A 23,592-nucleotide genomic window follows, 5' to 3' on the forward strand; every position below is an offset into this window, starting at 1 on the left:
TTTTTTCTGTGTTAAGATGAATTTGGGGAAAAGCAAGTCTTTTTTTTTACACTGACTATGAAAAATTAATTCAATTTACAAGTTATATGTCTAGCTGCAGTTAATGAGTATGGAGAGCATCAAAGTGCATTCCAGTGTGGTATTTAGAATCCTTCTTTAGTAGGATTGAAATTTTCAAGGTGTGGATGGTTGCCATTGTTTCCAGTGACATCTACAACCAAAATACAAGGAAAAAGTCTTCTAAGAGTTGAGGTAAAGGTTAAATTGGAAAAACTTACCATGAAGCTGTGGTGGAATCCCAACAGCTGTGTGGAGTCTCTAGCAATAGTCTCGGTCCTCACTGCCATCTCACTCAAATTTAGCACACTTTCACAGTATGGCAGCTGAAATCTCTCTGTGTCTGCCACAGGTCAATCACAGATCATAATTTGCCATAAGGAAGGCCTAAATATCAGTTGTTGATACTGACACCACTGACAGGAGCAAAAAGTTTCTCAACTTGCCACTGAAGCTGTTAAAGCTTTGACATATTAAAGCTGTTTCATAGCTGGATCTATTTTCTTGGTGTGCATTGTGTTTTTTGTTTGCCTTGCACAAGCATTTTTTCTATATTAATGCTATCCTGTTTTACTTAACTGGTTCTGTATGGATTTTCTTCTTTATTATTAATAAAGATCTACGTAGTTTCTAGCCTAAGGTGGCCAGTTCTATTGGTATCTGCTTACTGCAGAGTGCAGTTTTAAGATAATACAGATTTTTTTTAAGTCCTTTTTGCTCCTTCAAATCATTTTACAATATTGTTACTTTTTAAACTTGCTCTTAAACTAATTTTCTCGATTTTCTTGGTAAGTTAATGTATTTTGTGAGGAAAATGGTAGGAAAGTCAACCTGTAAAGAAGAGGACCAACTGCCACTATAGTGGAACTTTATAGTTGAGAAATACAATATTGGGTTGTTCTGGGGTAACAGTCATTTGTGGGGTAGAATCAGTTCTTAAAGACAACCAGTGAAGCAGTTGGACAGCCAATTTGTTAGTATGTGTATAACATTAACCTGGACACAGAGAGAGAGTAATTCTGCTGTTTAGCTAATTGAATGCAGTTTTGCCCTGTAGTAAGTTTCATTCTATGTATTGTACACTGTAACTACAAGTTCACACTTTGTCCACCAGCTACCTAATGGGTAGTCAGTTTTAACTAAAAACAAAGACTTTATAATAAATCTCTTGAAAGTTTTATTACAGGAACACGTGGGCTGATTTCATGCAGTTAGCTAATCTAATAAACACAGTTCCAATGCTGTTTAATTCCTGAGTTGGCTTTTGTACAGGCATGGTAACAATGCGTATTGCAAAGGGGTGATAAAATGTTTATTCAGCTTCATTTCTAGTTTAATGTGTCGATTTGAAATTGTCGTCATTTTGATTATGGGAATAATACAAGTTCCAGCAGAGTCAAAATAGCAACGCAATCTGTGGAAATCTTCATGAATATAGTGAGAGGGAGAGCTTAACTCTGACATTTATGGCTGCAATACTTTGCTACAATAGAACATCAAATGGTTGCATGTAAGCAGTAATAATACTTGCTGTTATATTACAATGTGAACTGATGGGCATCTTATACTTCGGCAAATTTTCTGGAAATTACTATTTTATAGAGAGGGTGTTGAAAGATATACATTGATGGACACAGGATAAAATGTAAGGGGTAGCAAAACTTTTTTTCTGGAGTTGTCTATATTCTAAGATTGAAGACCTTTGTAAAACTCCTGTTTTACCTTGCCGTAGTTGGGCTTTTATTACTAGTGTGTTACGAGTTTTCAAACCTTATGTGTGATGAAGCACGTAAAATTCTCCTCCTGTGTCACATAGTTGAATTTTGAACTTGGACTAATCTCTTACTAAAGGTAGCTAATCTGTTATTTTTATCCCAAGCACATAAATTACAAACCAGTTTCTGACAGAGGATGCCATTTTTCTTGCTTTTACCTTTCCCTTCTACTTCTGAGGGTGCAAAAACTTACTCTGAATCTTTAATTTCAACTTTGGTTTTATACAGCATTATGAAATTATGAAATGGCCTTAATATTGTAGCCATTCAAAATATTTGGTGATTGGAATTTTTTCTTTCAGATGCTTGTTGTTTGTGTTAAAATGCATATAAAAACTTCTAAGATATCTAAACAGATCTGATTTTACAAGGGTATTCAGACTAGTGTTTCATTAGCATTGAGGTTTGGAAATGCAACCTGATTTTAATGCAACTGAGAATGTTTTTTCTTCATTTCTTTTAGAAGGGTTATTCTCTTTGAGGCTCAAAAGACTCATTCATTAAAAAACTAGTTTGGATGCTGGTTAAGTAATAGTTACTTGAGGTTATTTTACTTTTACAGTTTAATAACTTTACTGTAGAATGGTGATAAAAGATTAGAAGGTTAAATCCAATCAATTGTTAGTCTATCACTTAATAAATTGTAAACTCTATCTCAACACAAAAAGGTGAAAAATTGTCAGTTTTTTACCACTTTAAGCAGGTGAAAGGGACATATATATTGGTAGACTTTTTATCTTATCCAAGACAGACATTCTGACAGCAATATCTCTTATAACAGCTCCCATTACACCAGATTTCAATCTAAAAAGCCTAAAACTCCAGAGGACAAGAGAGTATCTGCTATGGAAGCTGGTGCAGAAATCATAGCAACTGAAGCAGCTACTGATGGCTTCAAGGTCACTGGAAAAAAAGTGAGACCGGTAAACACAGGAGTGCCTTCTGGGGAAGAAGAAAACAGTAGTAGAAAGCAGCTGGATCAACAGTTATTGGATAACGTCAAGGTTGCAGGTGAGATAAAGACTGATTATGTTTCACATGTAAGTTGTAGCCTGTTGATACTCTAATGCCACGAATCAGTGGATGTTAAAGCATAGTGTTATCCTAAGCAGCATGCTAAAATACCTACATATAAAGTTATGCAGAGAAGATTGATATTCAGTAAGAATGAGAAAATGGAAAATTAATATTCTGAGCTAAGAGTAATATCACCTAAACTGTTTACTGAAGTGTTTTTAAAAGGGGCAGAAAGTACAAGGTTTTGTAAATTATATTTCTTCAATAGACTGATAAGTTTTACAGCAAAATGTTTTTGATACAGAAATGTTACAGCATGTCTTAACACTTATGCAAACAGTACAGAACATACATGCTTGTAGTATGCTATGTGTATTTACATAAAGAATGCTGCATATTAAAGTGGTCTATACTTGTGCACAAAAATGCTCTATTTTGAGATTGCAGATTACTTGTAACTTCCTATTGAGCTGTCTGACAATGAAAGTTATAAAGGCCTTGTCAAGACAAAGATGATTCTTTTTTTCCCCACAAATATTTTATACTAATATGCTTGGTCTATTCTGGACTTTATTTCTCCTATTTCACATTTCATTGTAGTTCAGGTGCAGTTTCATATTCCTGCTCAGAAAGGCAAACTTCAGTTTTAAGTTTGTGAGCAGTCCCATTTGGTTTTATATTGATACTGAAAATTTACTTGCAAATTGTGTGTAGAATTTCCTTGGTTGTGAATATTAATGGTTATGTTAATGTTTTTTTTTTGAGATAGTAAACATCAGGATAGATCCACATAAAGATAGCAAAGTGCGTATTCCAATATGGAGGTTTAGAAATTCCTGTGTACAAATTAGTTGCTGCTCTATCAAAGCCTTTACAGGTCTGTTCTTATGACTTTTTTTTTTTTTTTTTTTTTTAAAGGCACTATTCCTTTACAGCTTTCTGTGACTTTTAATAGAGGTTTGGAGTGTTTGTGACCACTGAGAAACTAGTATTTAGTTAGCAGCCATTTTGTGTTCATTGACAATGAAGGAAAAGTAGGAGTGGAGTGCTATCCTCGTTCCTTTGTGCTGTTAAAGGGTGGTGTCTGGACCTTAGTAGGGAAAAGGACCTTTTTTAGGTATGATGGTGGAAGCTCCACTGCTCACATAGGAGATGGTTGGTTGTCCTACATTATCTCTATAGTATGTCCATTAGTACATCCATTACACTCAGTCAAGGCAGTGCTCTTAGCACTTAGAGACTGTGGCTCGGTATTGCGTGGGCTCTGTATTACTAAATTTTATATTTGTTTGACCTGAAATTTTTTTTTCAGAAAAACAAGTTCAAATAACCATTGGAAAGAAAAAAATGGGAAGGGACTTTACAGAGGCTGTTTCTTTAATGCCTTGGATGAGCTGCTGAATCAAAATTCACTGTGGTGTCTGCCATAGAGTTCTTCAGAAACATATTTTTTGGGTGACCTCTCTAACCTATTGTTCTGTCTATGCCATGCAAGCATCAGCAGATGAAGAATTTTAATAAAGTAAAATCCACACAATTTCACTCTTCAGCATTACTTAAATATAAAATTATATTAATTGTTGAAATATAAAATTATGCTAATTGCTTTTCATTTTTAGACTGATTATGTTGTTTTTAAAATATTCTTGGTATCTATTTGAAATATATCTTCTTAATTATAAACCATTAGTCTTTGTTTACTTTCATTTTTAAAACAGGTTTAATAGGTATAAATGGAGGGTATAAAGCTCAATATACCAACCTTTGATAGTTTTTTTTTTCAACTAGTCAGAGTGCTTGTGGGCTGTCAGAGTAAACAAGCTACATGAATATTTATTATTTTGAATGACACGACCTGTTGTAATTCAAATACAAAATACTGGTTAAATTACTGAAACTATATTTCACACTCCAAACTCAAAACATTTACATTTAATTTATTCTTTGATCAAACCTGTATTCCACATTTGTGTATGTCCTCCTACCAGATGTTTTTCTGTATGATTTCTAAATGAGGAACCATGCTTTGAATAATTCGGACTGTTGTGAAATGAAATACAGTAGTATAAAGTGAGTTTTATTAACAAAGCATATTTTTGATCTATAGGAAGCATCCATTCAGACTCATTTTTGAGCCCTGTTCCTGTACAAGAGAAAATAATAATGGAAGATGAGGACATGACAGATTCCAGTCAACCTCTCTTTACATTTGGAGATTCTGTGGCCTGCATGCTCGCTTCTGATAGCTGTAGGAAAGAAGAGAGTTTGAAATCTCAGGATGAGTCTATTTCATCCATACCATACCATAAGTCAGAGGGACAAACTTCTGAAGCAGAAAACCCAGATAAAGATGAAAATGTCTCATCAGAGGATGGTGTCAGCAACCTAGAAAGCTGTGGAAGTAGCATGGAACATGAAGAATTGCCTGTTGTAAAAAAAGCTAAAGAAGATTGCATGGAAACATCCAGTGTATGTGAAGCAAATCACATTGTTTTATATATATATATATATACAGTAATATATTCCTGATATAATGGAATGTGAATGAACATGTTTCTAATGAGACCTGATATCCCCATTAAGCACTTAAGAATATGCATGATTTTAATCACATGCAAATTTGAACACGTTTTGAAGTGTTCAGGCAATAGTGGGTATTTGGATCTGAAAGCAGAATGTTTCTGGAGCTTGCTTGTTGACATATTTTCCCTCTAATTTTAGATATCTAGTAATTTCATTTTATATCTGTTAATCTGAACTGTTAGCAACTATTCTCAAGCTATTCATATGTTTGCTGCCTGCTAGTATGAGCAAGGCTATCAGCTTTAATTATTGCTATTGACGTGAAATTGAAATTATTAGAGATGGATGCCGTATTTGATATCATGTGTTTGTGTTTATAAAAAATGGCTGTTTTGACTGAGTTTTAAGGAGAATTAAGAGTATGCTGGTAAAATGTCAGCATAAGGTTTAATAATGTTTTCTCATTGGAGCACCTACAAACTTACAGACTTTTTTTACTCTTGCTATTCTGCTGTGAAGGTTGGGCAGCTTTGACTTTAGGAAGCATAATGAAAAATTAAGCTGTGGTGGTGGTCACAGTAGCTTTCTTAGTTTTGAGTTCAATCCCAGTTTAGCAGAGAGACCAGGAAATCCACTGCCAGATTGCCAGATTTAGTGGGAAATATATTTTAGAAGCCAAAGTAAAATCATGCTGACCCTTTCACAGACATGAACCGTGCACTGATGATTTTTTTTTTGCAATGTTGTGAGTTTTAATAATTTTGTCTCCAGCCCTTCCAATGTAATAATGAGCACTATAAACTTCTCAGTGTTTTAATCATCATGTATTAGAGATTATATTTCTTTCTGTGCCTTTCAGACATTTATATATGAGGTTTCAGATATTCTCCAGTATAATTACAGACTCTTTCTTTCTCTTTTAAACAAAGAAGCATGTTGTACAAATGCCATTAAAAAGTCTGATGATCTTTCCCTTTTTACTTATTTGGTAAATTTTTCTAGATCATAAACCTGTCCTTTTCTCTAAACACAACTTCTTTCCCCTGCTTATCACAGTAAATATGATGTTGTTTGGTAATTTACTTCCCATTTTATAGTAGTAATTTTCAACCCTCAGATCAGTCAAGAGGCACGTGTGTAACTTGCTAGGTTAGATTCAGGGCACTGAGGAGCAGAATGCTGTGGTCTGTAGGAATCGTGTGAGACTGTTCTTCCCACTCTTCTCTCAGTATGCTTGCCTTTGCTCCTGAGCATCCAGATACCATCACTAGCTGGTGTACTTTGTCATTCCCCTAGTGGCACTCAAATCTGGAGTTGTGAAAACTGCACTTCTAGACTTGGTAGTGTTGGCTTTAGTTCTTGAAGCTTTTATAACTTTGAGCAGAATGTACATAGAGTGCTTGAGAAAGGAAAGAATTTCCTCATATCACAAATCAGCATGCTATTCGCTTATCAGGACTCAATTTCTTACCTCAGCTTCAGGTAATTTTTTTACTTCCTCAGGAATTTTGTACTCTTTCAGAAAGGAATTCAGTGATTTTCTGCCTCATTTTCCCAGCCACAGTTAGTGGCTGTATGGTACTTCTGGTTCTGCAGAATTATTTGGGCTGTTCTTCCTCTCAAACATCACCTGAGTAAACCAGGATTTATGCTCTGTAATTTGGGGAGGTCTGCAGTAACTTATACCTCAAGCCATTTGTGTTTGACAAAGATTGCTCTTTTTTAATTAAAGTATATATTCTGAATTAGAAACAAATGTTATATTGGTACACTAAAAGTGCTTCAAGTACTCTGATAATATTTACAGAATTGACATCTCTGCTTCTTTACGGAAGATTGTTTTTGTTCATCAAAATTAACTTCTCAGAATTGAATACTGAATTAGTTTGTTTTTTTCCTTTTCAGTCAGTGGAAGTTGAAAGAAATAAAATATCTACGAGTTGGCATCATCCACTAAATAAATCCCCAGTTAGATCTCCAGTGACTTTGATTCAACAGCAGACAGCTGGCGGTGAAGGTGAGTCTACTGTTTAACAAATTTTTCTGGTCCTTTTCTGTCTTTATAAGACCATATATATAGGCATTTGCAAAAACGATCAAGATGAAATGATTTCTTTCTGGATGGGAAATGTAAACATTTAGGCCTCTGAATCCACAGACAAGTCATGTACCTTCTGCTGGTTTTCAGTCAAATTCTTCAAAAGAATCGGACCTGTCTTTGCAAAAAGCTCTGAACAATAAGACATTATTGTAAAACAAGTATATTCACTGATCAAATATATCTTATTAGAACTCACAGCAGTTGTGTTTAAGAACAAGTTTTTAATTGTGAGAACATAGATAAAAGTGATGCTAAGAATCCTTTGAATACGAATCTTAGGTGTAAGCTATAGTCCCCTATATTGCTTTAAAGCTACTTTTTCCTTGTCTGTATTTTGATAGACACTGGACATTTGGGAGTCAGTGACTTAAGATACTACAGTTCTTATTCAAGAAAAAGGCTACGGACTTCTTGTTATCATCATAAACTTATCAGAGTCTTTACATATGTCTTGATTTCCAGGCTTTTACTTAATTTCATATGGAAAGAATGAACATTTCTCTCTCTCTCTCCCTGGTTTTGGTAAATCATTTTTACTCTATTGATTTAAAATAGTAATTTAAAAGCTGATTTTGATGCAGATGTCATCTACATGTCTCATATCTCTATATATGCTTCTAACTGGAGCTAAGTAGTGTGCAGATTTGCAAGCAGTGAATAGCGAGCAAGACATTAACAGTATGTACCATATTTTCACAGACGTAAAAAGATGTGGAATAACATAGTTCTGTTTTTAGACATAATGCAAATAACCTTTGTGTATTAGGAAGCAGCAAAAGGTCTCCTCTCTATTTCGTGAACTGAGCAATTCTTGAGAAATTTTCTTAGAGCAGCTTTCGTCTTACTTTTAAGTGGCACAAAGCAACTGGAAGCAGGGTAAATGGTGATCCTTGGAATGCATAAAATTGGGCTTCTGATTTGATGTTTAGGTAATTTGATGCTTTAAGTAATTTTTTTTAAATTTCATTTTAATGCCGAGTAGTGACCACGAAATTCCATTGTTTAACTTAGTTGCACAAATAAGAAGTGTAATGTTAGGCAATCATTTTGAATATGCTTGTCCGTATCTTCACTATAGATTGCAGTTATTCATGTTATTGTATACGGTATGGTACCTTTAGGCACTTCAAGCACTAGAGTGAAATAGAAACTAAGAAAAAGAAGCATGTCCATAAATAATGCTGATAAATGACACAGTGCTATATAGAACAGAGTTTTGTACAAAATAAATAAGTAAATAATTCTGCAGCCATGAAATTTAGTGTTCTGTAACTAGATATCACAGTGATCAAAAACATTAAAACAATACTCAGAACTTCTCAGATGCTCTTTTTTGGAGTTTACTTGAGTGCTTTAACTTTAGAGATCTACTGTCATCTGCAGACAGGCTACAAAAGCTAAGAAATTTGACCAAGATAGGTATTTGCTTCTCTGAAGTAAATAGAAAAAGCAAATCTGCTTTACCCAGCAATTGCATATACAGCCAGCCAAAGCTGATGAATAAAGCTACTTTATTCTATCAAACGTGGCTTATGAAGCTTATCGAACTGTACATCAATACTACCCACCAAAATGGCAAACAAATACATTCCTTTTTCATATTGTCTTAGCACTCTGGTTCTGTAATGCACAGGTTTTTCACATGCAGTTCTCCAGAATCTCTTCAGTTAGCAGAACTGGAGATTGGTCCTCACATTCCCTTGGACACTTTGATACTCTGTGTAGTGCAGAATGGAGCTGATACTGTGTCTGTGACCACAGGTCTGATTTCAGCGTTCCTGTACACTTCAGTGTTTACCTGCACTTCATACCTGCATTTTGCTTGGAGCTCTTATTTTAATATTTTAAGTGATATAAGAGTCTTGCTGGGCTACCTGATATTTTTTTCTTCAATTATTGCCTCTAGTCAACAGTAGCTGTTTCTTACAGCTACAGATAAACTTCCTTGACTTGAGAGAGAGGCAGCATGCCTTTTAATTGATTCTTCTTGTAACTAAGGAATAGTATGCTTTCACTTAGCACAGATTTAGGTATCGTTGAGCTGGGTGCTGTAATTTTAGCTAGTCCCTCATCAGTACATCTCCCTCCTTGTTCCAAGCCTAAAGTCATTGATTTGTGGATTCTGTCTCACTAGTTTGGGAAAGCCATACTTTCTCTCTCTCTTTTTGATCTCAGTTGCAGTTTTGCCAGTCATGAAACTGCAATTAGCTGTTAAGTATCTTTCTGAAAATTAGAGACAGCTTAGGCCCATGATCTGTGTCATACACGGATATGTTTGGATTCCTTCAGGGCTAGACAAAGCATATTTCAAAAAGTGTTATGATAATTTACACAAAAAGGTTGATATTAAGATTTATCTAGTAAAGTACTTAAAGATTTAAATATGTGGTAGGTTGCAGTGAAATTGCTCTTTTTTTACTTAGAGATTATATTCCTTTTGCCTCCTGACGCTTTTTCATCAATATAGTTAAAACATAGTGTAAAATTCCTATTTAAGAATGGTTTGTGTATGATATAATCTGGTTAGATATAATGTGATGACACTGGTTTGTTAGTTTCAAGGATTCCGCTCTTTGTTTGTTGTCTGGTATCTTAATTTTGTGTGAAACTAACAGCATCCCAACAAGAAGTCATATACCTTTCAGTCCTTCCTCTTAAAAGGATGATTGTCCTTCTGGTAGGTAATGGTGTATTTTTGTTAGGAAAGAAAATGTTGTCTTAGAATCATTTCAAGTAGCTATTAAGCACCTGTCTGCTTATTGATTGAAGGAAGTAACTAAGAGTTTTATTGGACATGGCAGTTATTGGTATTTCCTAGCTGGAATTGGAATTTTGTATTATTTTCATGCATCTGTTTCTCATTGTGATCTAATTTATCAGCATGCTTTTGTGAGAACATCAGAAGAAAACCAATAGATTTTGGGTGAGCAGAATGTTTACATCCGAGACAGAGATTGAAGAATTGGTGAAGGAGACTGGCAAACTGAAGCCTCATTAGATTTCCTAGTGCATGCTGGCATGTGAATTAAAGATCTGTGGCAAGATGAATGCCAGTCAAAGGAGATTTTTCTGATCATGTTCAAGAATATTTGTTGTCAGGTATCAGGGGAGTAATCAGTATCAATGTACTAGTGACTGTGTTCCTCTTTATTAAGATGCTTCATCCATATTCTGGAGTTACCAGAAATGTAATTCATCATGCATACTTACTCAGTTCTTGTTCTCTCTGTTTTTTTAACAAAAATTATGCAGTAATTGCCATGGTACTGTAGTCTCTTGGTACTATTATTTTTGAATTGATCTATTCCTTTACAAAGGGGATTTGTGTATTTGATACATTTGTTTATATTTTACTTTATCTGGGTCCAGTAAAATCATCAATGTAAACAGAAAGTAGGAAGAAGAAGATATGGGCTAGTGGTGTTATGAAAAATTAAGAAATTGGAGCTTTATAGTTCATCTGCAAATCATGTCACTTTCCACAAGTTGGATAGTCTGTAGCCATTTCTAATACAGATAATTTATATTCAAATGAACATACTTTCAGTCTTTCAGACACTAGGGTTCTGTTAGGAAGTTACTGTGAATAGAAGTGATCAGAGGCCATTAATAATATGAAGGCAGCATTCTTTGACACTGTCCCCCATTTCAGAATCATAATTTTACAAATAGAATACTATCATGTTTGACAGCATGCTTAAATTTTAGCAGAGACTTTCTGGATTCACTGTTAATAGAGCCCTTTAGCAGAAATTATTTTTTTTTTGTACAGAATCACTTGAACATCTAGTTTTGTGTTTTCTTTTTATCACTACATATGCTTCTTTATGTGTATGTTTCTTTATGATCTGAATGTTTCTTCTACAGAGAAATTATTGGGTTAATTGTTTCTTTATGGTCTACTGGTGTTAATTTTTTTTCCCCACTCTCTCTGAAGCTTTTATCTATGTATGTCTGACTTTCAGGTCTCCCTTATGATTGTTATTGTGGAATTAATGCCTAAAGGACTGAGCAATTAGAAATACTGGGGACTGGGGAATCAATCCCAGAAATTATAGCTCAGGCTGCCAGTTTAGAAAAGTAAGTGCAGCAGTACAGTGTGAGCTGTATGTCACAGTCAAAATACTAACAATTTTTACATTATGAACCTTGATCTTACGCTCAATGCGGTATATTGGCTTATGGTAACTTTATTCTGTTGTATTTAATGCAGTTATATTTCTGCTCACTTAAGCAATAAAAAGGCAAATTCAGCAGAAGGAGCAAGCATACTGACTTTGGATGCACATTGATTGATCCAGGAGATTTCTTTCCAGCAATATTTGGGCATGCAACATTAGAAACTGTTTTTAGATTCAAGTTGACTAAGATTTCCCATTGCCCTAAATGATATAACACTAATGTATAGTTTGAATTCAGTGTAGGTTTCTTTGTATACGTTTTTTTGTGTTTTAAATATGATTCAGAAATTCAAAGTAATTTTGCTTTTGTTACTTCATAAGATAAACAGAGAGAAAACTATTGTGAGTGGCTTGGACAAGGGTTTGATTCCTGAAAATTGCTAGTTTTACAGCTGTAGTTTTCCTTCTGCTATAGCATAAAATAAAGCTTCTTTGTTTTTTACATTCACTCTCAGCATCCTGTGACATGGACTTGTTCTGATACTAGTAGTCAAGCCATATAAGGCATGTTCAGTAATGTCATAAATAGATTAAGCATGCTGAAATAGGGGAAAATGACACTTGTAAATGCAATTATAATTTTTTTGCTTCAGAGCTTAAAATGCCAAATTCTTCTTGAAGATTCTTACATATTTCAGAAAGAAATGTTAGCTTCCAGCCCCCCCCCCCCCCCCCCCCCCCCATATTACTTAGGAGGTAGAGAAGAATTTGTTAACGAATTAATAGAGATGTGTTTATTTGTGACACATTAATATTGTAATTTGCAGTCTTGCTGTCACTCTCACACTGTATTCATCTGGTTTATAAGTAGAGTTTTACATCTTTAAAAATACTTTGATTTTATGAGTTAATGAACTACAGAATTTGTATTTTTCATACTTCATCATCTAGCACTGAAAGAGACCAGCACTATCTACCACTTGCAACAGTATCACTATGCTAGAAAAATGTTTTCTCTCCTTTACTCTGATACCTACATTGTTTCTGATTTCTTTAAATTCTATTTTCAAGATTTGATTACCATAATTCATAAAAGTTTTTAGCACTTATGTAGCATGTGATAACCCAAAGACTCAAAAAGCTACAAAATTGAGGTAGAATCTTCAGTAGGTATTTAGGAAAGGGAAGTGCTGAAAAGTCAAGCTTTTCCTGAATGTCCAATACTCTTGTCAACCTTGTGGGCTAGCAGCTGATCTCCAGAAATGGCAAGAACTGACAACTCATTATTTCCACTGGCGGCTCTTGTCCCGTGACGTTTTTCATAAGCAGTGCTTATCTGCCCTAGAGTGGACCCCTACAAGTGCCAGCATCTAAGAGTCGCCATTATTTTGATTCAAGAGGGAAATACAAACCAGTTCTTCTAACATTTATGCCCCATTTGATGGACAGTTTTATATGTCGTGATCATAAAGAGTCATTATTCTCTAGATGAACCTTACAACACTCATTGTGCAGCTTTTTAAGCTTTCAAATAAAATACCTCTTAGAGGAGTGGATAGAGCTGCAGTCTTAGGTACAGAGGCATGTATAATTTCTCAGTATCAAGTATGCCAAACTGAAAATGGATTTCCTGCTGCATTAGTGCAGCCTCTCAGTAGCCTTCTCAAGTGTAGCTATGGAGTTGGTATGCAAACTGGATATGATATTTTCCAATGAAACAGATGTCTCTTCTGTAAGGTTATCTTCTGGAGTTGAGCTTCTGTTTCTGTAATTACAGTCCAAAGAAAATGTATGACTTGTGTTTAATGAATATGAGTTCCCTGATGTATTGGTACAGAGTATTGACTAATAAATTATCCTAGTTCCAAGATACCACAGTAGTAATTATTTTCTTCCAAATTAAATAAAATATAGCCTGTAGAGTTATCATTGCCTTTCTCAAAATCTGAAGCTGCTTTGTAAACCATCACTATTGAAAATGTCTTGATTTTAATGCCAGTAGGGTTTTACTAAATGCTTTTTCTTGTCTGAGAAGTGTGTGTAATATATATTTTTAAATGTACAAAATAATTACACTTAAGAAATTGATCCTTGAGGGAGTTTGAATGCAACTGTTGTCTAGTGGATGGGGTGCTTATGGGATAATTGTTCTAGTGATCTGCAGGAACTGTAGCTTGAAGCTATTGATTTATAATTCCAATTCAGGCATTGATTTATCATGTCAATTTGGATCTGTGATTGAGTCTTTCTGTTTTGCATCTTCCATACTTAATTTATGAAGATAAGTAACTACTTGAGGCCTTGGTTCATTGGAGAACTTCATCACAATCTTAACTGTGAGCATTCATGTAAACTGGTTCCTCAAAATTTCACTTGTGTTTTGCCCAGAGGCACTTATGCTGAAATGGTATATTGACATAGGTTAGATTTGTGCTGCTTGAGAGATATAAAGTAATCATAAAATATGTTTTCCCCACTTGGTACTGTTTTTTGTCTCTAGAGTAGCATAAAAGAAGAGTATGTTGGTGAATCTGCTCTGTAATGTTTCTAAGGAAGAATTACCAAATAATTCTGTCATATCACAGTGACCCTTTTTATTAATAGGCAAGAGATGCTGAAGATTGGGAGAAAGTTTATGTATTTTTCCACTTTTGTACAGATGCATATACTGACAAGTAGGTTGGAAAAGTTCTGCAGAATGTTTTAGAAAATAGTAAGAATTAGATTGTGTGCTAGCTTGGAAAATTCTTAAAAGACAGGAACAAAATTGGGAATAAAAAGCCCGCTATGCTAATACTTTTACACTGATAATATAATGCATATTTGATAGCTTCAGTGGGTAATTGACAAAGGTAGGGACCACTCCAGAATTGATTTTCAGGGACCATCTCTTAAATTTCCAGAGGTTCATGAGATATTAATTTTAAATTAAGAGGAAGAACTAAATAAAATAATGGGTTTGTCTTTGATATAGAGAACTGTGTGTATTTCACTGAATCCTTTACAGTACAATAATTTTACATTGTTGAAATCATATATACCATATACTGGGATAAAGATATATGTGACCAGACCTTCAGATTTAAGTAATCCTTAATTATGTGAAATTATTCTAAATTGAAATACATACTCTACATTTGGAGTTGGTTAGCTTAAATGAACCTCCGTAAGTTCTTGAAGCCAAATGACAAACTGTGGTGATTCATTAGAAAATCAGTAAGCACGTTTGTGGATGACAATAGAAATTCCTAAAAATTCCGGTGTAATTTTAGCTATTGATCAAATCTTCTAGCTGCTAAGTACAGTGATCACAAACAAATTGAGTTGGAATGCAATTTTTTGCTAATAGGCTATATGGTAAATTTCAATAGATTTTCTTTTGTTTCTGTTTTGATTTTAATGAGATGCCTCTCTGAACTAAATTATAAATACAGTGGCTATTCTTTAAACTTACACAGTGTAAAGACAGGTGAAATTACTGGAATTTCTATAATGTACATACATATAAAATGGAAATGATAACACAAATATTCTATACGTATTTCATGTGGCAGTTGTTACACGTATAAGAACATCTCCCTTTCTCTGGCCTCATGTCCACATGTTAAATGCAGTTGCTTGACTAGTGGGTCACCTTTGAGCTTGGTTTTTGGACTTGATAAGTATCTGTATTTCTGGAGCCACTAGATCATGTTTTTTAGTATCAGTAAGAATCTGTTGTTTGTGCTTCAGCTTAGGTAGCCAGAATAAGTAGATATCTTTCATTTGAGCCTTAATTATTTGGGCTCAATTCTTCATTCCATGTTCACAATGAAGTTGTGCAGCTATTTAGGGAATTCAGTGGATGAAAGATTAATTTTTATCCCTTGTATTTATTGGGTACTTTTATGGTCCAGGGTTTAAGTAGAGAATAATTTTGTTGCAAGAATTGGTAAGCAGATGAAAATGGAAGTTTTAAAAAATGTCAATGCTATAGTCCTATAAAACTAGTTTTACGGATTATATAAATGTGCACTAATTCTCCACGCCATAAGTCCTCAGAGCTTTCTCAAAGTTAGTTTATCAGCAGCATAGCAATGTAAATCAAATACATTTTAGTTACTTTGCCATTTGTTAGAGGAAGAAGTTGGGGTCCAGTACAGTCTGACAGAGTCCTCTTAGGTATTCCATATATGGAAAATTCAGTGCATAATAGAAAATTTACTTATTTGAAGTCTGAAGTTACATGGGATTGTGATTTAGCAGAGTGATACAGTGTGCACTCAAATCACAATACAAGTACAAACTACATTACGGTTAGGAATTATAATACAAATGTGAATTTCATTACTGTTGTCTAATAATAGGCCCACTGTCACAATGCTGGATGTTTCCAGTCTCTGGGAAGGAATACGTGGGTTGCATCTGGTTCAGGCCCATTGCTTTCTTTGTTCATTTGTTTTCTGCCATGGAGGCAAACACTTTCATATTTCTTCTCATGAGTCACCTGAATATGCACACTCCAAAGGATCAGTATCAAACCATGTATCTCTTGATCATTCATTGTCCTTCGTATATGTGGTGGCCGCCACTTGGATGAGGTCTATTTCAGTAGACCATAGTAAATGATTCCTATGCGTATGGGCATCACATGATTTGAGGCTGAAACATTGAGTTTAAGAACTTACTTTGATTATCTGTGTACATTGGTTATGCATTATGTTATCTTTTATAACTGTTTCTTTTTCTTGTTCTAGCATGGTATGTGTTCATTTCTCCTCTTCTATCTTCTGCACTGCTACTGAGAGGTAAATACCCAGCAACCTGCGAAGCCCTGCTTTTCTCTCCTCTCTTCAACTTGTTAGAACCTTTCAATTTTTCAAATTCATCCTAAATATCAGTGGGATCAGTGCTCTATTCTGCTCTCCATGAAAAATCCTGGTTATGGTTTTGCCATCCTTCCTTTTCAAAGTTAACTGGTGAGATTTTTCCAGCCTTTACTAGTGTTTATAATAACTGTATCTCCTCTTTTATATGGTAGTGGTTCAGTCTGGAGGCAGTCTTATCACTACCTGTTCTTAATCACAATGCAGGTTTTCTCTACCAGATTCTTATCTGTGACTAACATCAAGTCAGAAAGCATGTTTTTGCCAGAGTAATCATTACTGCTTTAATGAGTACTGCTCACTCTCAGGAATATTCTGCCAACGATGCCAGTTAAAACACCCTGACCAGGTTTTTTTAGATATTCCACGTATGAAGGGTTTAATGAATAGAACAAAACTTTCTTATTTGAAATTAGTTGCAGTTACATGGGATTTCAATTTAGCAGTGATACAGGAATGCACTTAAATCACAATACAAGTACAAATTACATTTACAAAGTGTAGCAATTACAATACACAGTTCAATAACAAAACAAATGTGAATTTCATTATGGGACCTTACTGATATGCTCAAGAAAAATCAGACTGTCCCAGTATCTAAATGTGTCTTTCAATTCTGTCAAATTGTCTTTCTAAAAACTTTTTGAACTCTGAATTTTTCTGGCCTTTTGAAACATTTTGAGATATGCTACAACTGATGTTACACTTTTTTGAGATTTTACTTTTTTTAATAAAACACTCCGTTAGTTTCTTTTGTGAGCTAAACCTCATTTAATCCAGGAGATATTAGGTATATCCTCTACAGCTCTGATTCAGTACAGCTATCTTTACATACAGTAATTATAAGAACAGAAGTATTAATTGTTAATTCAGCAATTAGACTCTCCAACCAAAAATTTATACATCCTTTGAAGTGCTTTTACTGTACAATACCATACAATACATTAAACTTTTGTATAGTATAAGAAATTAAAAAGTTTTACATTTTCATATTTTACTATGAAATCTATGGCTTTCGTTACTGAAAAAAAGAAAAACAATTTCTGAACTGAGTTTGCTGATATACTGCAGGAACAGTAAAGTTTTGAAGTTGCAAGTCTTTTTCCCTGACTGACTTTTTTTTTTAATTATTATTATTTCCTCCAGGACATTTGAAAGTATAGATAATGCCTCCCAGGGCTGAGATTATGTTCAACTACCTGAAAAATAACAGATGCTGCTATGCTCTTCATAGCAGAGAATGCTGCTGTACAAAGCCAGGAAACATCAGTGGAACATAACCCCAAGCAGCAAAATCATTGTTGAGATTGGCAAAAGCAAATTGTACTGTATTAACGTCTATGGCTTTTCACATCTGCTGGGTTAAATCAGCAAATACTGGCAACAGCCCATTCTGCAAATGGCCCAAATGTTTTCTGTCTGAGAATTTGAGTTTAACTTAGTAAGCAAAAACCGTTCAAAGCAATAGCATTGAGTGTTGGAGCAAGTTTGCTACAAACTATTAAACCAATAACATTTGTGAAAACATTTATTTCATTCATTTACCCACTTGGAAAGCAGCACAGTAGCTGTTTATAAGTACTTTGTTATAGAAGGAGTTTCCTTTGTACCAAAACAGATTGTGGGCTATAATTTCCTTTTTGTCTACACAGTTTGTTTTAACGAATTGTTTCCCTTTTCTTAATTATGTAAAGGTATACAGATGAATATAAATAATCCCACTAATGAGAACTGTTATATCCGAAATTGCATAACAGAGATAGATTAATCCTATATGAATATTCTTTTCAGGTACAAACATGATAGCAGGAAATAGTATGGAGTTTGACATTACTAATCACCTTAGAGTATCAGTACCACTATAGCTGAATTATTATATGATACAGTAAGGTTTATAATAACTGTTACGCACTTATTTAAAGTAATTAATTGGCTCATCAAGTGTTTCTGCTTTTCTTTTGGAAAAGAGCACTTGCTCTGTCTCTTTAGGAAACAAAATATTTAACCTCATTATGAATTATATCTGGTAAAGCATCTATTTACAGGAAAACATACTTGCACTGAAGTAAAAGTGCCCTGGTGGTTCATGGAGAATCAAGATCTGTGTCCACTGTTAGGGGTGGCAGTAGGGAAATGTTTTTAAATGCATAGGAATATCCTGCATTACATCATCCTGTTAATACTTTTTTGGGGGGGCTGGTATTGATGTGTTTTAGACTTCAGCATGAATATGTGATACAATTACAGCCAGAAACATAACAGAAGTTACAAGAAACAGGCTTCATTCATATGAGTATTTTTTAAAAATATGCATATGAACAGACTTTCATAATAAGCTGTCTTTGAGAGGCTGTAAGAGGCAGAAATGTCACTCATTGTGTGAAGGCCACTCCACATAGTTATTATCGAAACATACCAAAATCAGTGATATATTTAATGATGTATTGATAAGGTGTTTGAATCCAAGTAGTTTATATTGTCACAGTGGATCCAGCAGAGGGTCTCTGAACTTGATTTAAACATGTGCTCCCATGCTGAAGGTTTACATCTTATCCAGGAAATTTCTGGCTGCTCTAAACTGTAATGCCTAACACTATAGCAGAGTCCAAGTCAGTCTTTTTACTTGTAAATACAATTTAAGTACCAGTAATAAAGAACTGAATTCTGTGTTCCTTGTGCCAGAGTCCAATACTCTCTGGCTGGGTTCTGTTAAGTGTCCCACACAAGAAGTATTTAATATTTAATATCAAATTTAATGGAAAGTATTTGATGTTACACAGGATTTTGCATTAGCAGAGTGAGAGATCAATGTACTGAAATCAAAATACAAGCACAATATAAAATTGCAATATACAGTTGGATCACAATATAAATGTAATTCCCATTACTGGTCTGTGTATGCTCACTGTCACGATGCTGAGTGTCACCATTTGCTGGGGAGGAATACATGCATTGGAGTCAACCTATTGCTGTCTTCAAAGTTCATTTTGTTCGATGTTCAGTTTTTAAACTCTATGTTGAACTGAGCCATATATGCACTTCCCATATTCTGGTCTGGCTGGGCCAGGAAGATATTTGCAATCTTCTGATTAACATTATCTCAGGGAATAACTTGTACAACCAGCCGATCCACCTAGCTGATAAAAGGCCACCCTCTGTTCCCCTTTATGTTGAGATAAATTTGCCTTTCTTTGCAACAGCTATGGGCAGTCACTTCCTAGATTCTTCCCAAGATTCAAATCCACAGACCCCTTGCGTATGTCCTCTGAGCCTTCTTCAGTTTCAGGGGTTTATTGATCAGTCATATGATACATGGAACATTAAAGTGTAAATTAGAGGAACAGTGCCCTGACTTACATACAGAATATACCTGCATCATCACAAAGATATTCTAAATGAAGGAGTGCCTGCTTAATAATAGGTCCTCTTCCACATATGGAATGCATCGGATTTCTTATTCTGTCCTAGAAAATATTAATTGAGCATGGAACTCCTTCTAAGTTGTTGAAAGAGAAGATCAACTTGGGATTTTTTGTTATTTTCTCTGGCATTGGGGAATTCTTGAAACTCTGAATGATAATTTCACATTTGTTTCCTTTGAATAACACATCTTTGTTAATAAACCAAATCTTAGAAGGTCTTTAGGGCTCTTACTCATTACACAAGGGTGATGTGAAGTTTAATTTACAGCTGCAAAGGTAAGGGCTGGTTTGACATTAGAATTTATTTTATAATGTACACTTACAATCATATTTTGAACTTTAGAAGGATGATAGTTTGTAGAAGTTCTATGATATTTAATTTTGTTTCCTGACTGTGATTGGTTTGCCTGAGCTATGAGGTTTTGGGGTCTATGTAGACATTTCCAATGGTGCAAGTACAAGTCTTTATTTTCCTTTCTTATATGATGTCCTATTTATTTAATATTTTTTTCTAAGTTTAGTTTAATTGAAGTTTTATGTGGTGCAAGATGTTGTGTAAACAGTCCTCTTAAATGTAAAAGATGTTTATTTTAGTGTAGATTATTTAATGTTTATTTCATATAATTTCTCAAGCATGTCACATTCCAGATAGTAAAGGCTTCATGTGATAACCAGAGGATTTTCTGTTTTGCAGTTATAGAAACCCTGTACTGTATTTTTATAGTTATGGAATTTTAATATATCCTGAGAAAGTGTATTGAATGGTTCTTCTCATAGTTTCACTTTGAAGTAGCGCGTGAGCACATACGTCTTTATAGAGTTAGTCTCTGAACATGGTGTCTTATTTGCTGAAGTTCTTCAGAGACAAATTGTCTCAGGAAAGAGAGTGAGCTTGACTGTAACAAAGTGATTCAGATAATTATAGTTCTGTTGCATTGTCAAGCAATTTTGAATTCCTATAAGTAGCACTTATATTTCTGCTTAAGCATAACATTTACACTTGAACATGGTGTTGTGTGAGAAGGTGTTTTGGAAAAAGAGATATTTATTTTTGTAGCTGAATTGATGGCCTCAATTTTTGATACAATATTTGTTGCTATGGGAATAATTACTATATCTATAGTTAGAATGTTATGATTCAGATGGAGATTAAACAACAGGAATAGATCAACTGAAGACTTTAAAGATGGTTCTTTGAGTATTTGTCAGTATGCCTATGTGTTATGCATGAGAGTTTGCAATCTCTTGAACAGTGCTGTCAATTGAACTGCAAACATATATTGAATTTCCTTCTCACAGCTAACAGGTTCAAGTCCTGTATTTTCTTTTATTCCCTCTGACAGCAAGATATATCCTGTACTATAGTTAAGTTGATTTGATGTTTCTTTACCAAAGAATATCAAGAATGCATTATTCACTTTTGTCTTGATTAATTCTTAATTTGGAATGTAAATTTAATCTGAAAAGAGTTAATGGCACATCAGAATTCTCACCAGGGAATTCTGCTGCACACCTGTACAGAGTTCTGCTCATAGACTTACTGACGGTGAACTGTGAGGAAGTGTCAGCGATTTGATCCAGGTTATAGCAGGCATAGAAGTCAAGATAGATTTCGTAGCTCCATTTCATGTGCTATACAGGGAAAAGGCTCACCAAAGACATAGACTGTGTTTCATATCATCGCGTTGACTGACCTGAATCTTTTGGGTTGTCTGTCTTGGGCCATTGGTAGCTGCTCTTGGAGAGAGACCAGTTTATTGCAAAGAAGGTTTGACTGACAAATTGCACGTATTGTAGAATGTTGTTGGTTGGCAGCATTGCATATGTGACTGTTCATCAAAACTTGCCCTACCAGAACTGAGACAATACTCTCAGGCTCTTTCAGAAGTATGCCAAGATTTTTAGTGAAACATCATGTTCATAGTGCTTCATGAAACATTATGTACTGGTCATGTAAAATAGATGTGTGATTTTTGGTGGGCAATGTTTGATTCTCTTTCACTGTGGGAGCTGATGCTTCTACTGTGGTTTTTGTGTGAGTACTGGGAAATCACACTGATATATAGTTGCAGAAAGTGTGCCTGCTTATGACAATGGAACTTCTGAGGTTTTTCAGTCAGTATGAACACCACAAATTGTTATCCATTCTTACTTTGAAAACTGTCAGTTAAGTTGGATTTCAAATGGAGGCAACTGGAGGTTGCAGTTGTCTTGAGTCCTTTATACCATTGCGTAGAAGCATATGAAGATGCTGGACACCTCCATGCTTCTAATGGTTCTAATAAAAACCACTAAACTCACATGAGGCACCTGAATGTCTACCCTGAAACCACACATACCAATGTGAGTCAGGAAGGTAAATTTATTTTATGCTAAATTACTGATTGCTATTCAGTTATGTAGTAAGTAATGAAAGGAGTCATTAAAGAGAGTAAGAGGAAGTGAGACGTACTTAATAAATAGAAAAAAAAAGTATTATAAAAACCCCTCAAGTTTTCCAATTTTTGGGGGTACATAAATAGTACTTTGAAATTACCAAATGGATAAGTGAAGAAATGCTATAAACTGCCAAGATGACAGTGTTAGTTACACCAACTGATTATATACTCTCTGCTTTCTGCCAAACACTTGGGAAGCTGTTCCTTTTCTTGCCTGTTTTAGATAACCAGATTCTCACTTTTTTTTCTATGATACATAACTTCTCTGACTTCATGGAAACCAGAAAAGTAACTCCTGGAGTTACCTGAGAGGCTGATGTGGATATGCTTCTTGTCAGTGATATTGAGGCACATTGGGAAAAACACATAAGATAGACCTGCTCAAGTTCAGTTGATATAGAATATTTATATAGAAAATTGTATATTCTAACTGGTGAGAGACTTGTGGAAGGCAACACTGTTGTCATATTCTCTAATGGGAGTCATGTACTCTGTAACTTTGGTTGGTTGGTTGTTTTTTTTTGTTTTGTTTTTCTAATATCAATTTCTTTTGACATTTTATGATTTCAGTATGTGGGTGGGTGAATGTTGATTATAAGGAGATGAACTAATATTTCTGAGGCCCTTGAAAGATGATAAATTAAGCTCAGGGTTGCCTATGAAATTCTTGAAGAGAAGATTTTTGTGAAATTCACAAGCCATACAGTAGTGATAACAGAGGATCAGACAAAGCTTATATACTTTAAGACCATCCATTCTGTCCTTAATTTTGTATACTGTTAGTGTAACATTCCTTTAAGGAGTACTGGCTTAGCTAGTCTCCCTCGGAATAGAGGAGGGATATTTTTCCTTTTCTGGCTGTGTGTCTGGACTTGTTATGATGAAGAAGAGTGAGAGATTGCAGGGTGTAATATGCAGGAGGATCACATCAGAGAGCTTGGGTGCCATAGTTCATGCAGAGACTAAGAGACTGCAGTGAGGAGCACTGAGAAGACAGTCATACCTCAAAGGAGATAGAATACATAATTAGAGAAGCTAGAGATCAGAGGCAAATAAAGAAGGTTTGCTTATAGTTAATAAGTAACTGGAAGTAGTTGCTCTAAAGTAAAGGGGGAGATAAGCTTATTAAAATAGTGTTTCAGTTTTTGGAGGTTATGAAAGATGCAGTCTGGTACATCTGCATATGACACTTGGTCCTTGGCTTCATTTGGAATAAGGTTTGAAAATAAATGCAAATCTCTTGAAACCAACAAAATGTAAGAGTGCTGCCAGC

At 34.8% G+C, this 23,592-nt stretch overlaps 1 protein-coding gene across 6 annotated transcripts in view; it reads left to right on the forward strand.

The window, feature by feature from the left end:
• The window catches only part of KDM4C (lysine demethylase 4C), a 260,274-nt gene that overhangs the window by 128,015 nt on the left and 108,667 nt on the right, over nt 1-23,592 (forward strand). For 5 of the 6 annotated variants that reach the window (XR_004408717.2, XR_004408718.2, XM_033003740.2 and 2 more), the window contains exons 10-13: nt 2,614-2,843; nt 4,957-5,318; nt 7,278-7,389; nt 16,331-16,381. Coding sequence is in view for 4 of the 6 variants with exons in the window: in XM_033003740.2 (XP_032859631.1) it covers nt 2,614-2,843; nt 4,957-5,318; nt 7,278-7,389; nt 16,331-16,381 (755 nt within the window). In the remaining 2 variants the exon portion in view is untranslated. The remainder of the gene's footprint in view (nt 1-2,613; nt 2,844-4,956; nt 5,319-7,277; nt 7,390-16,330; nt 16,382-23,592) is intronic. The other variant, XM_033003742.2, reaches the window with a different exon arrangement.

The sequence above is a fragment of the Tyto alba genome, unplaced genomic scaffold (assembly GCF_018691265.1).
Source record: "Tyto alba isolate M040663 unplaced genomic scaffold, T.alba_DEE_v4.0 Super-Scaffold_42, whole genome shotgun sequence".
Classification (NCBI taxonomy): domain Eukaryota; kingdom Metazoa; phylum Chordata; class Aves; order Strigiformes; family Tytonidae; genus Tyto; species Tyto alba.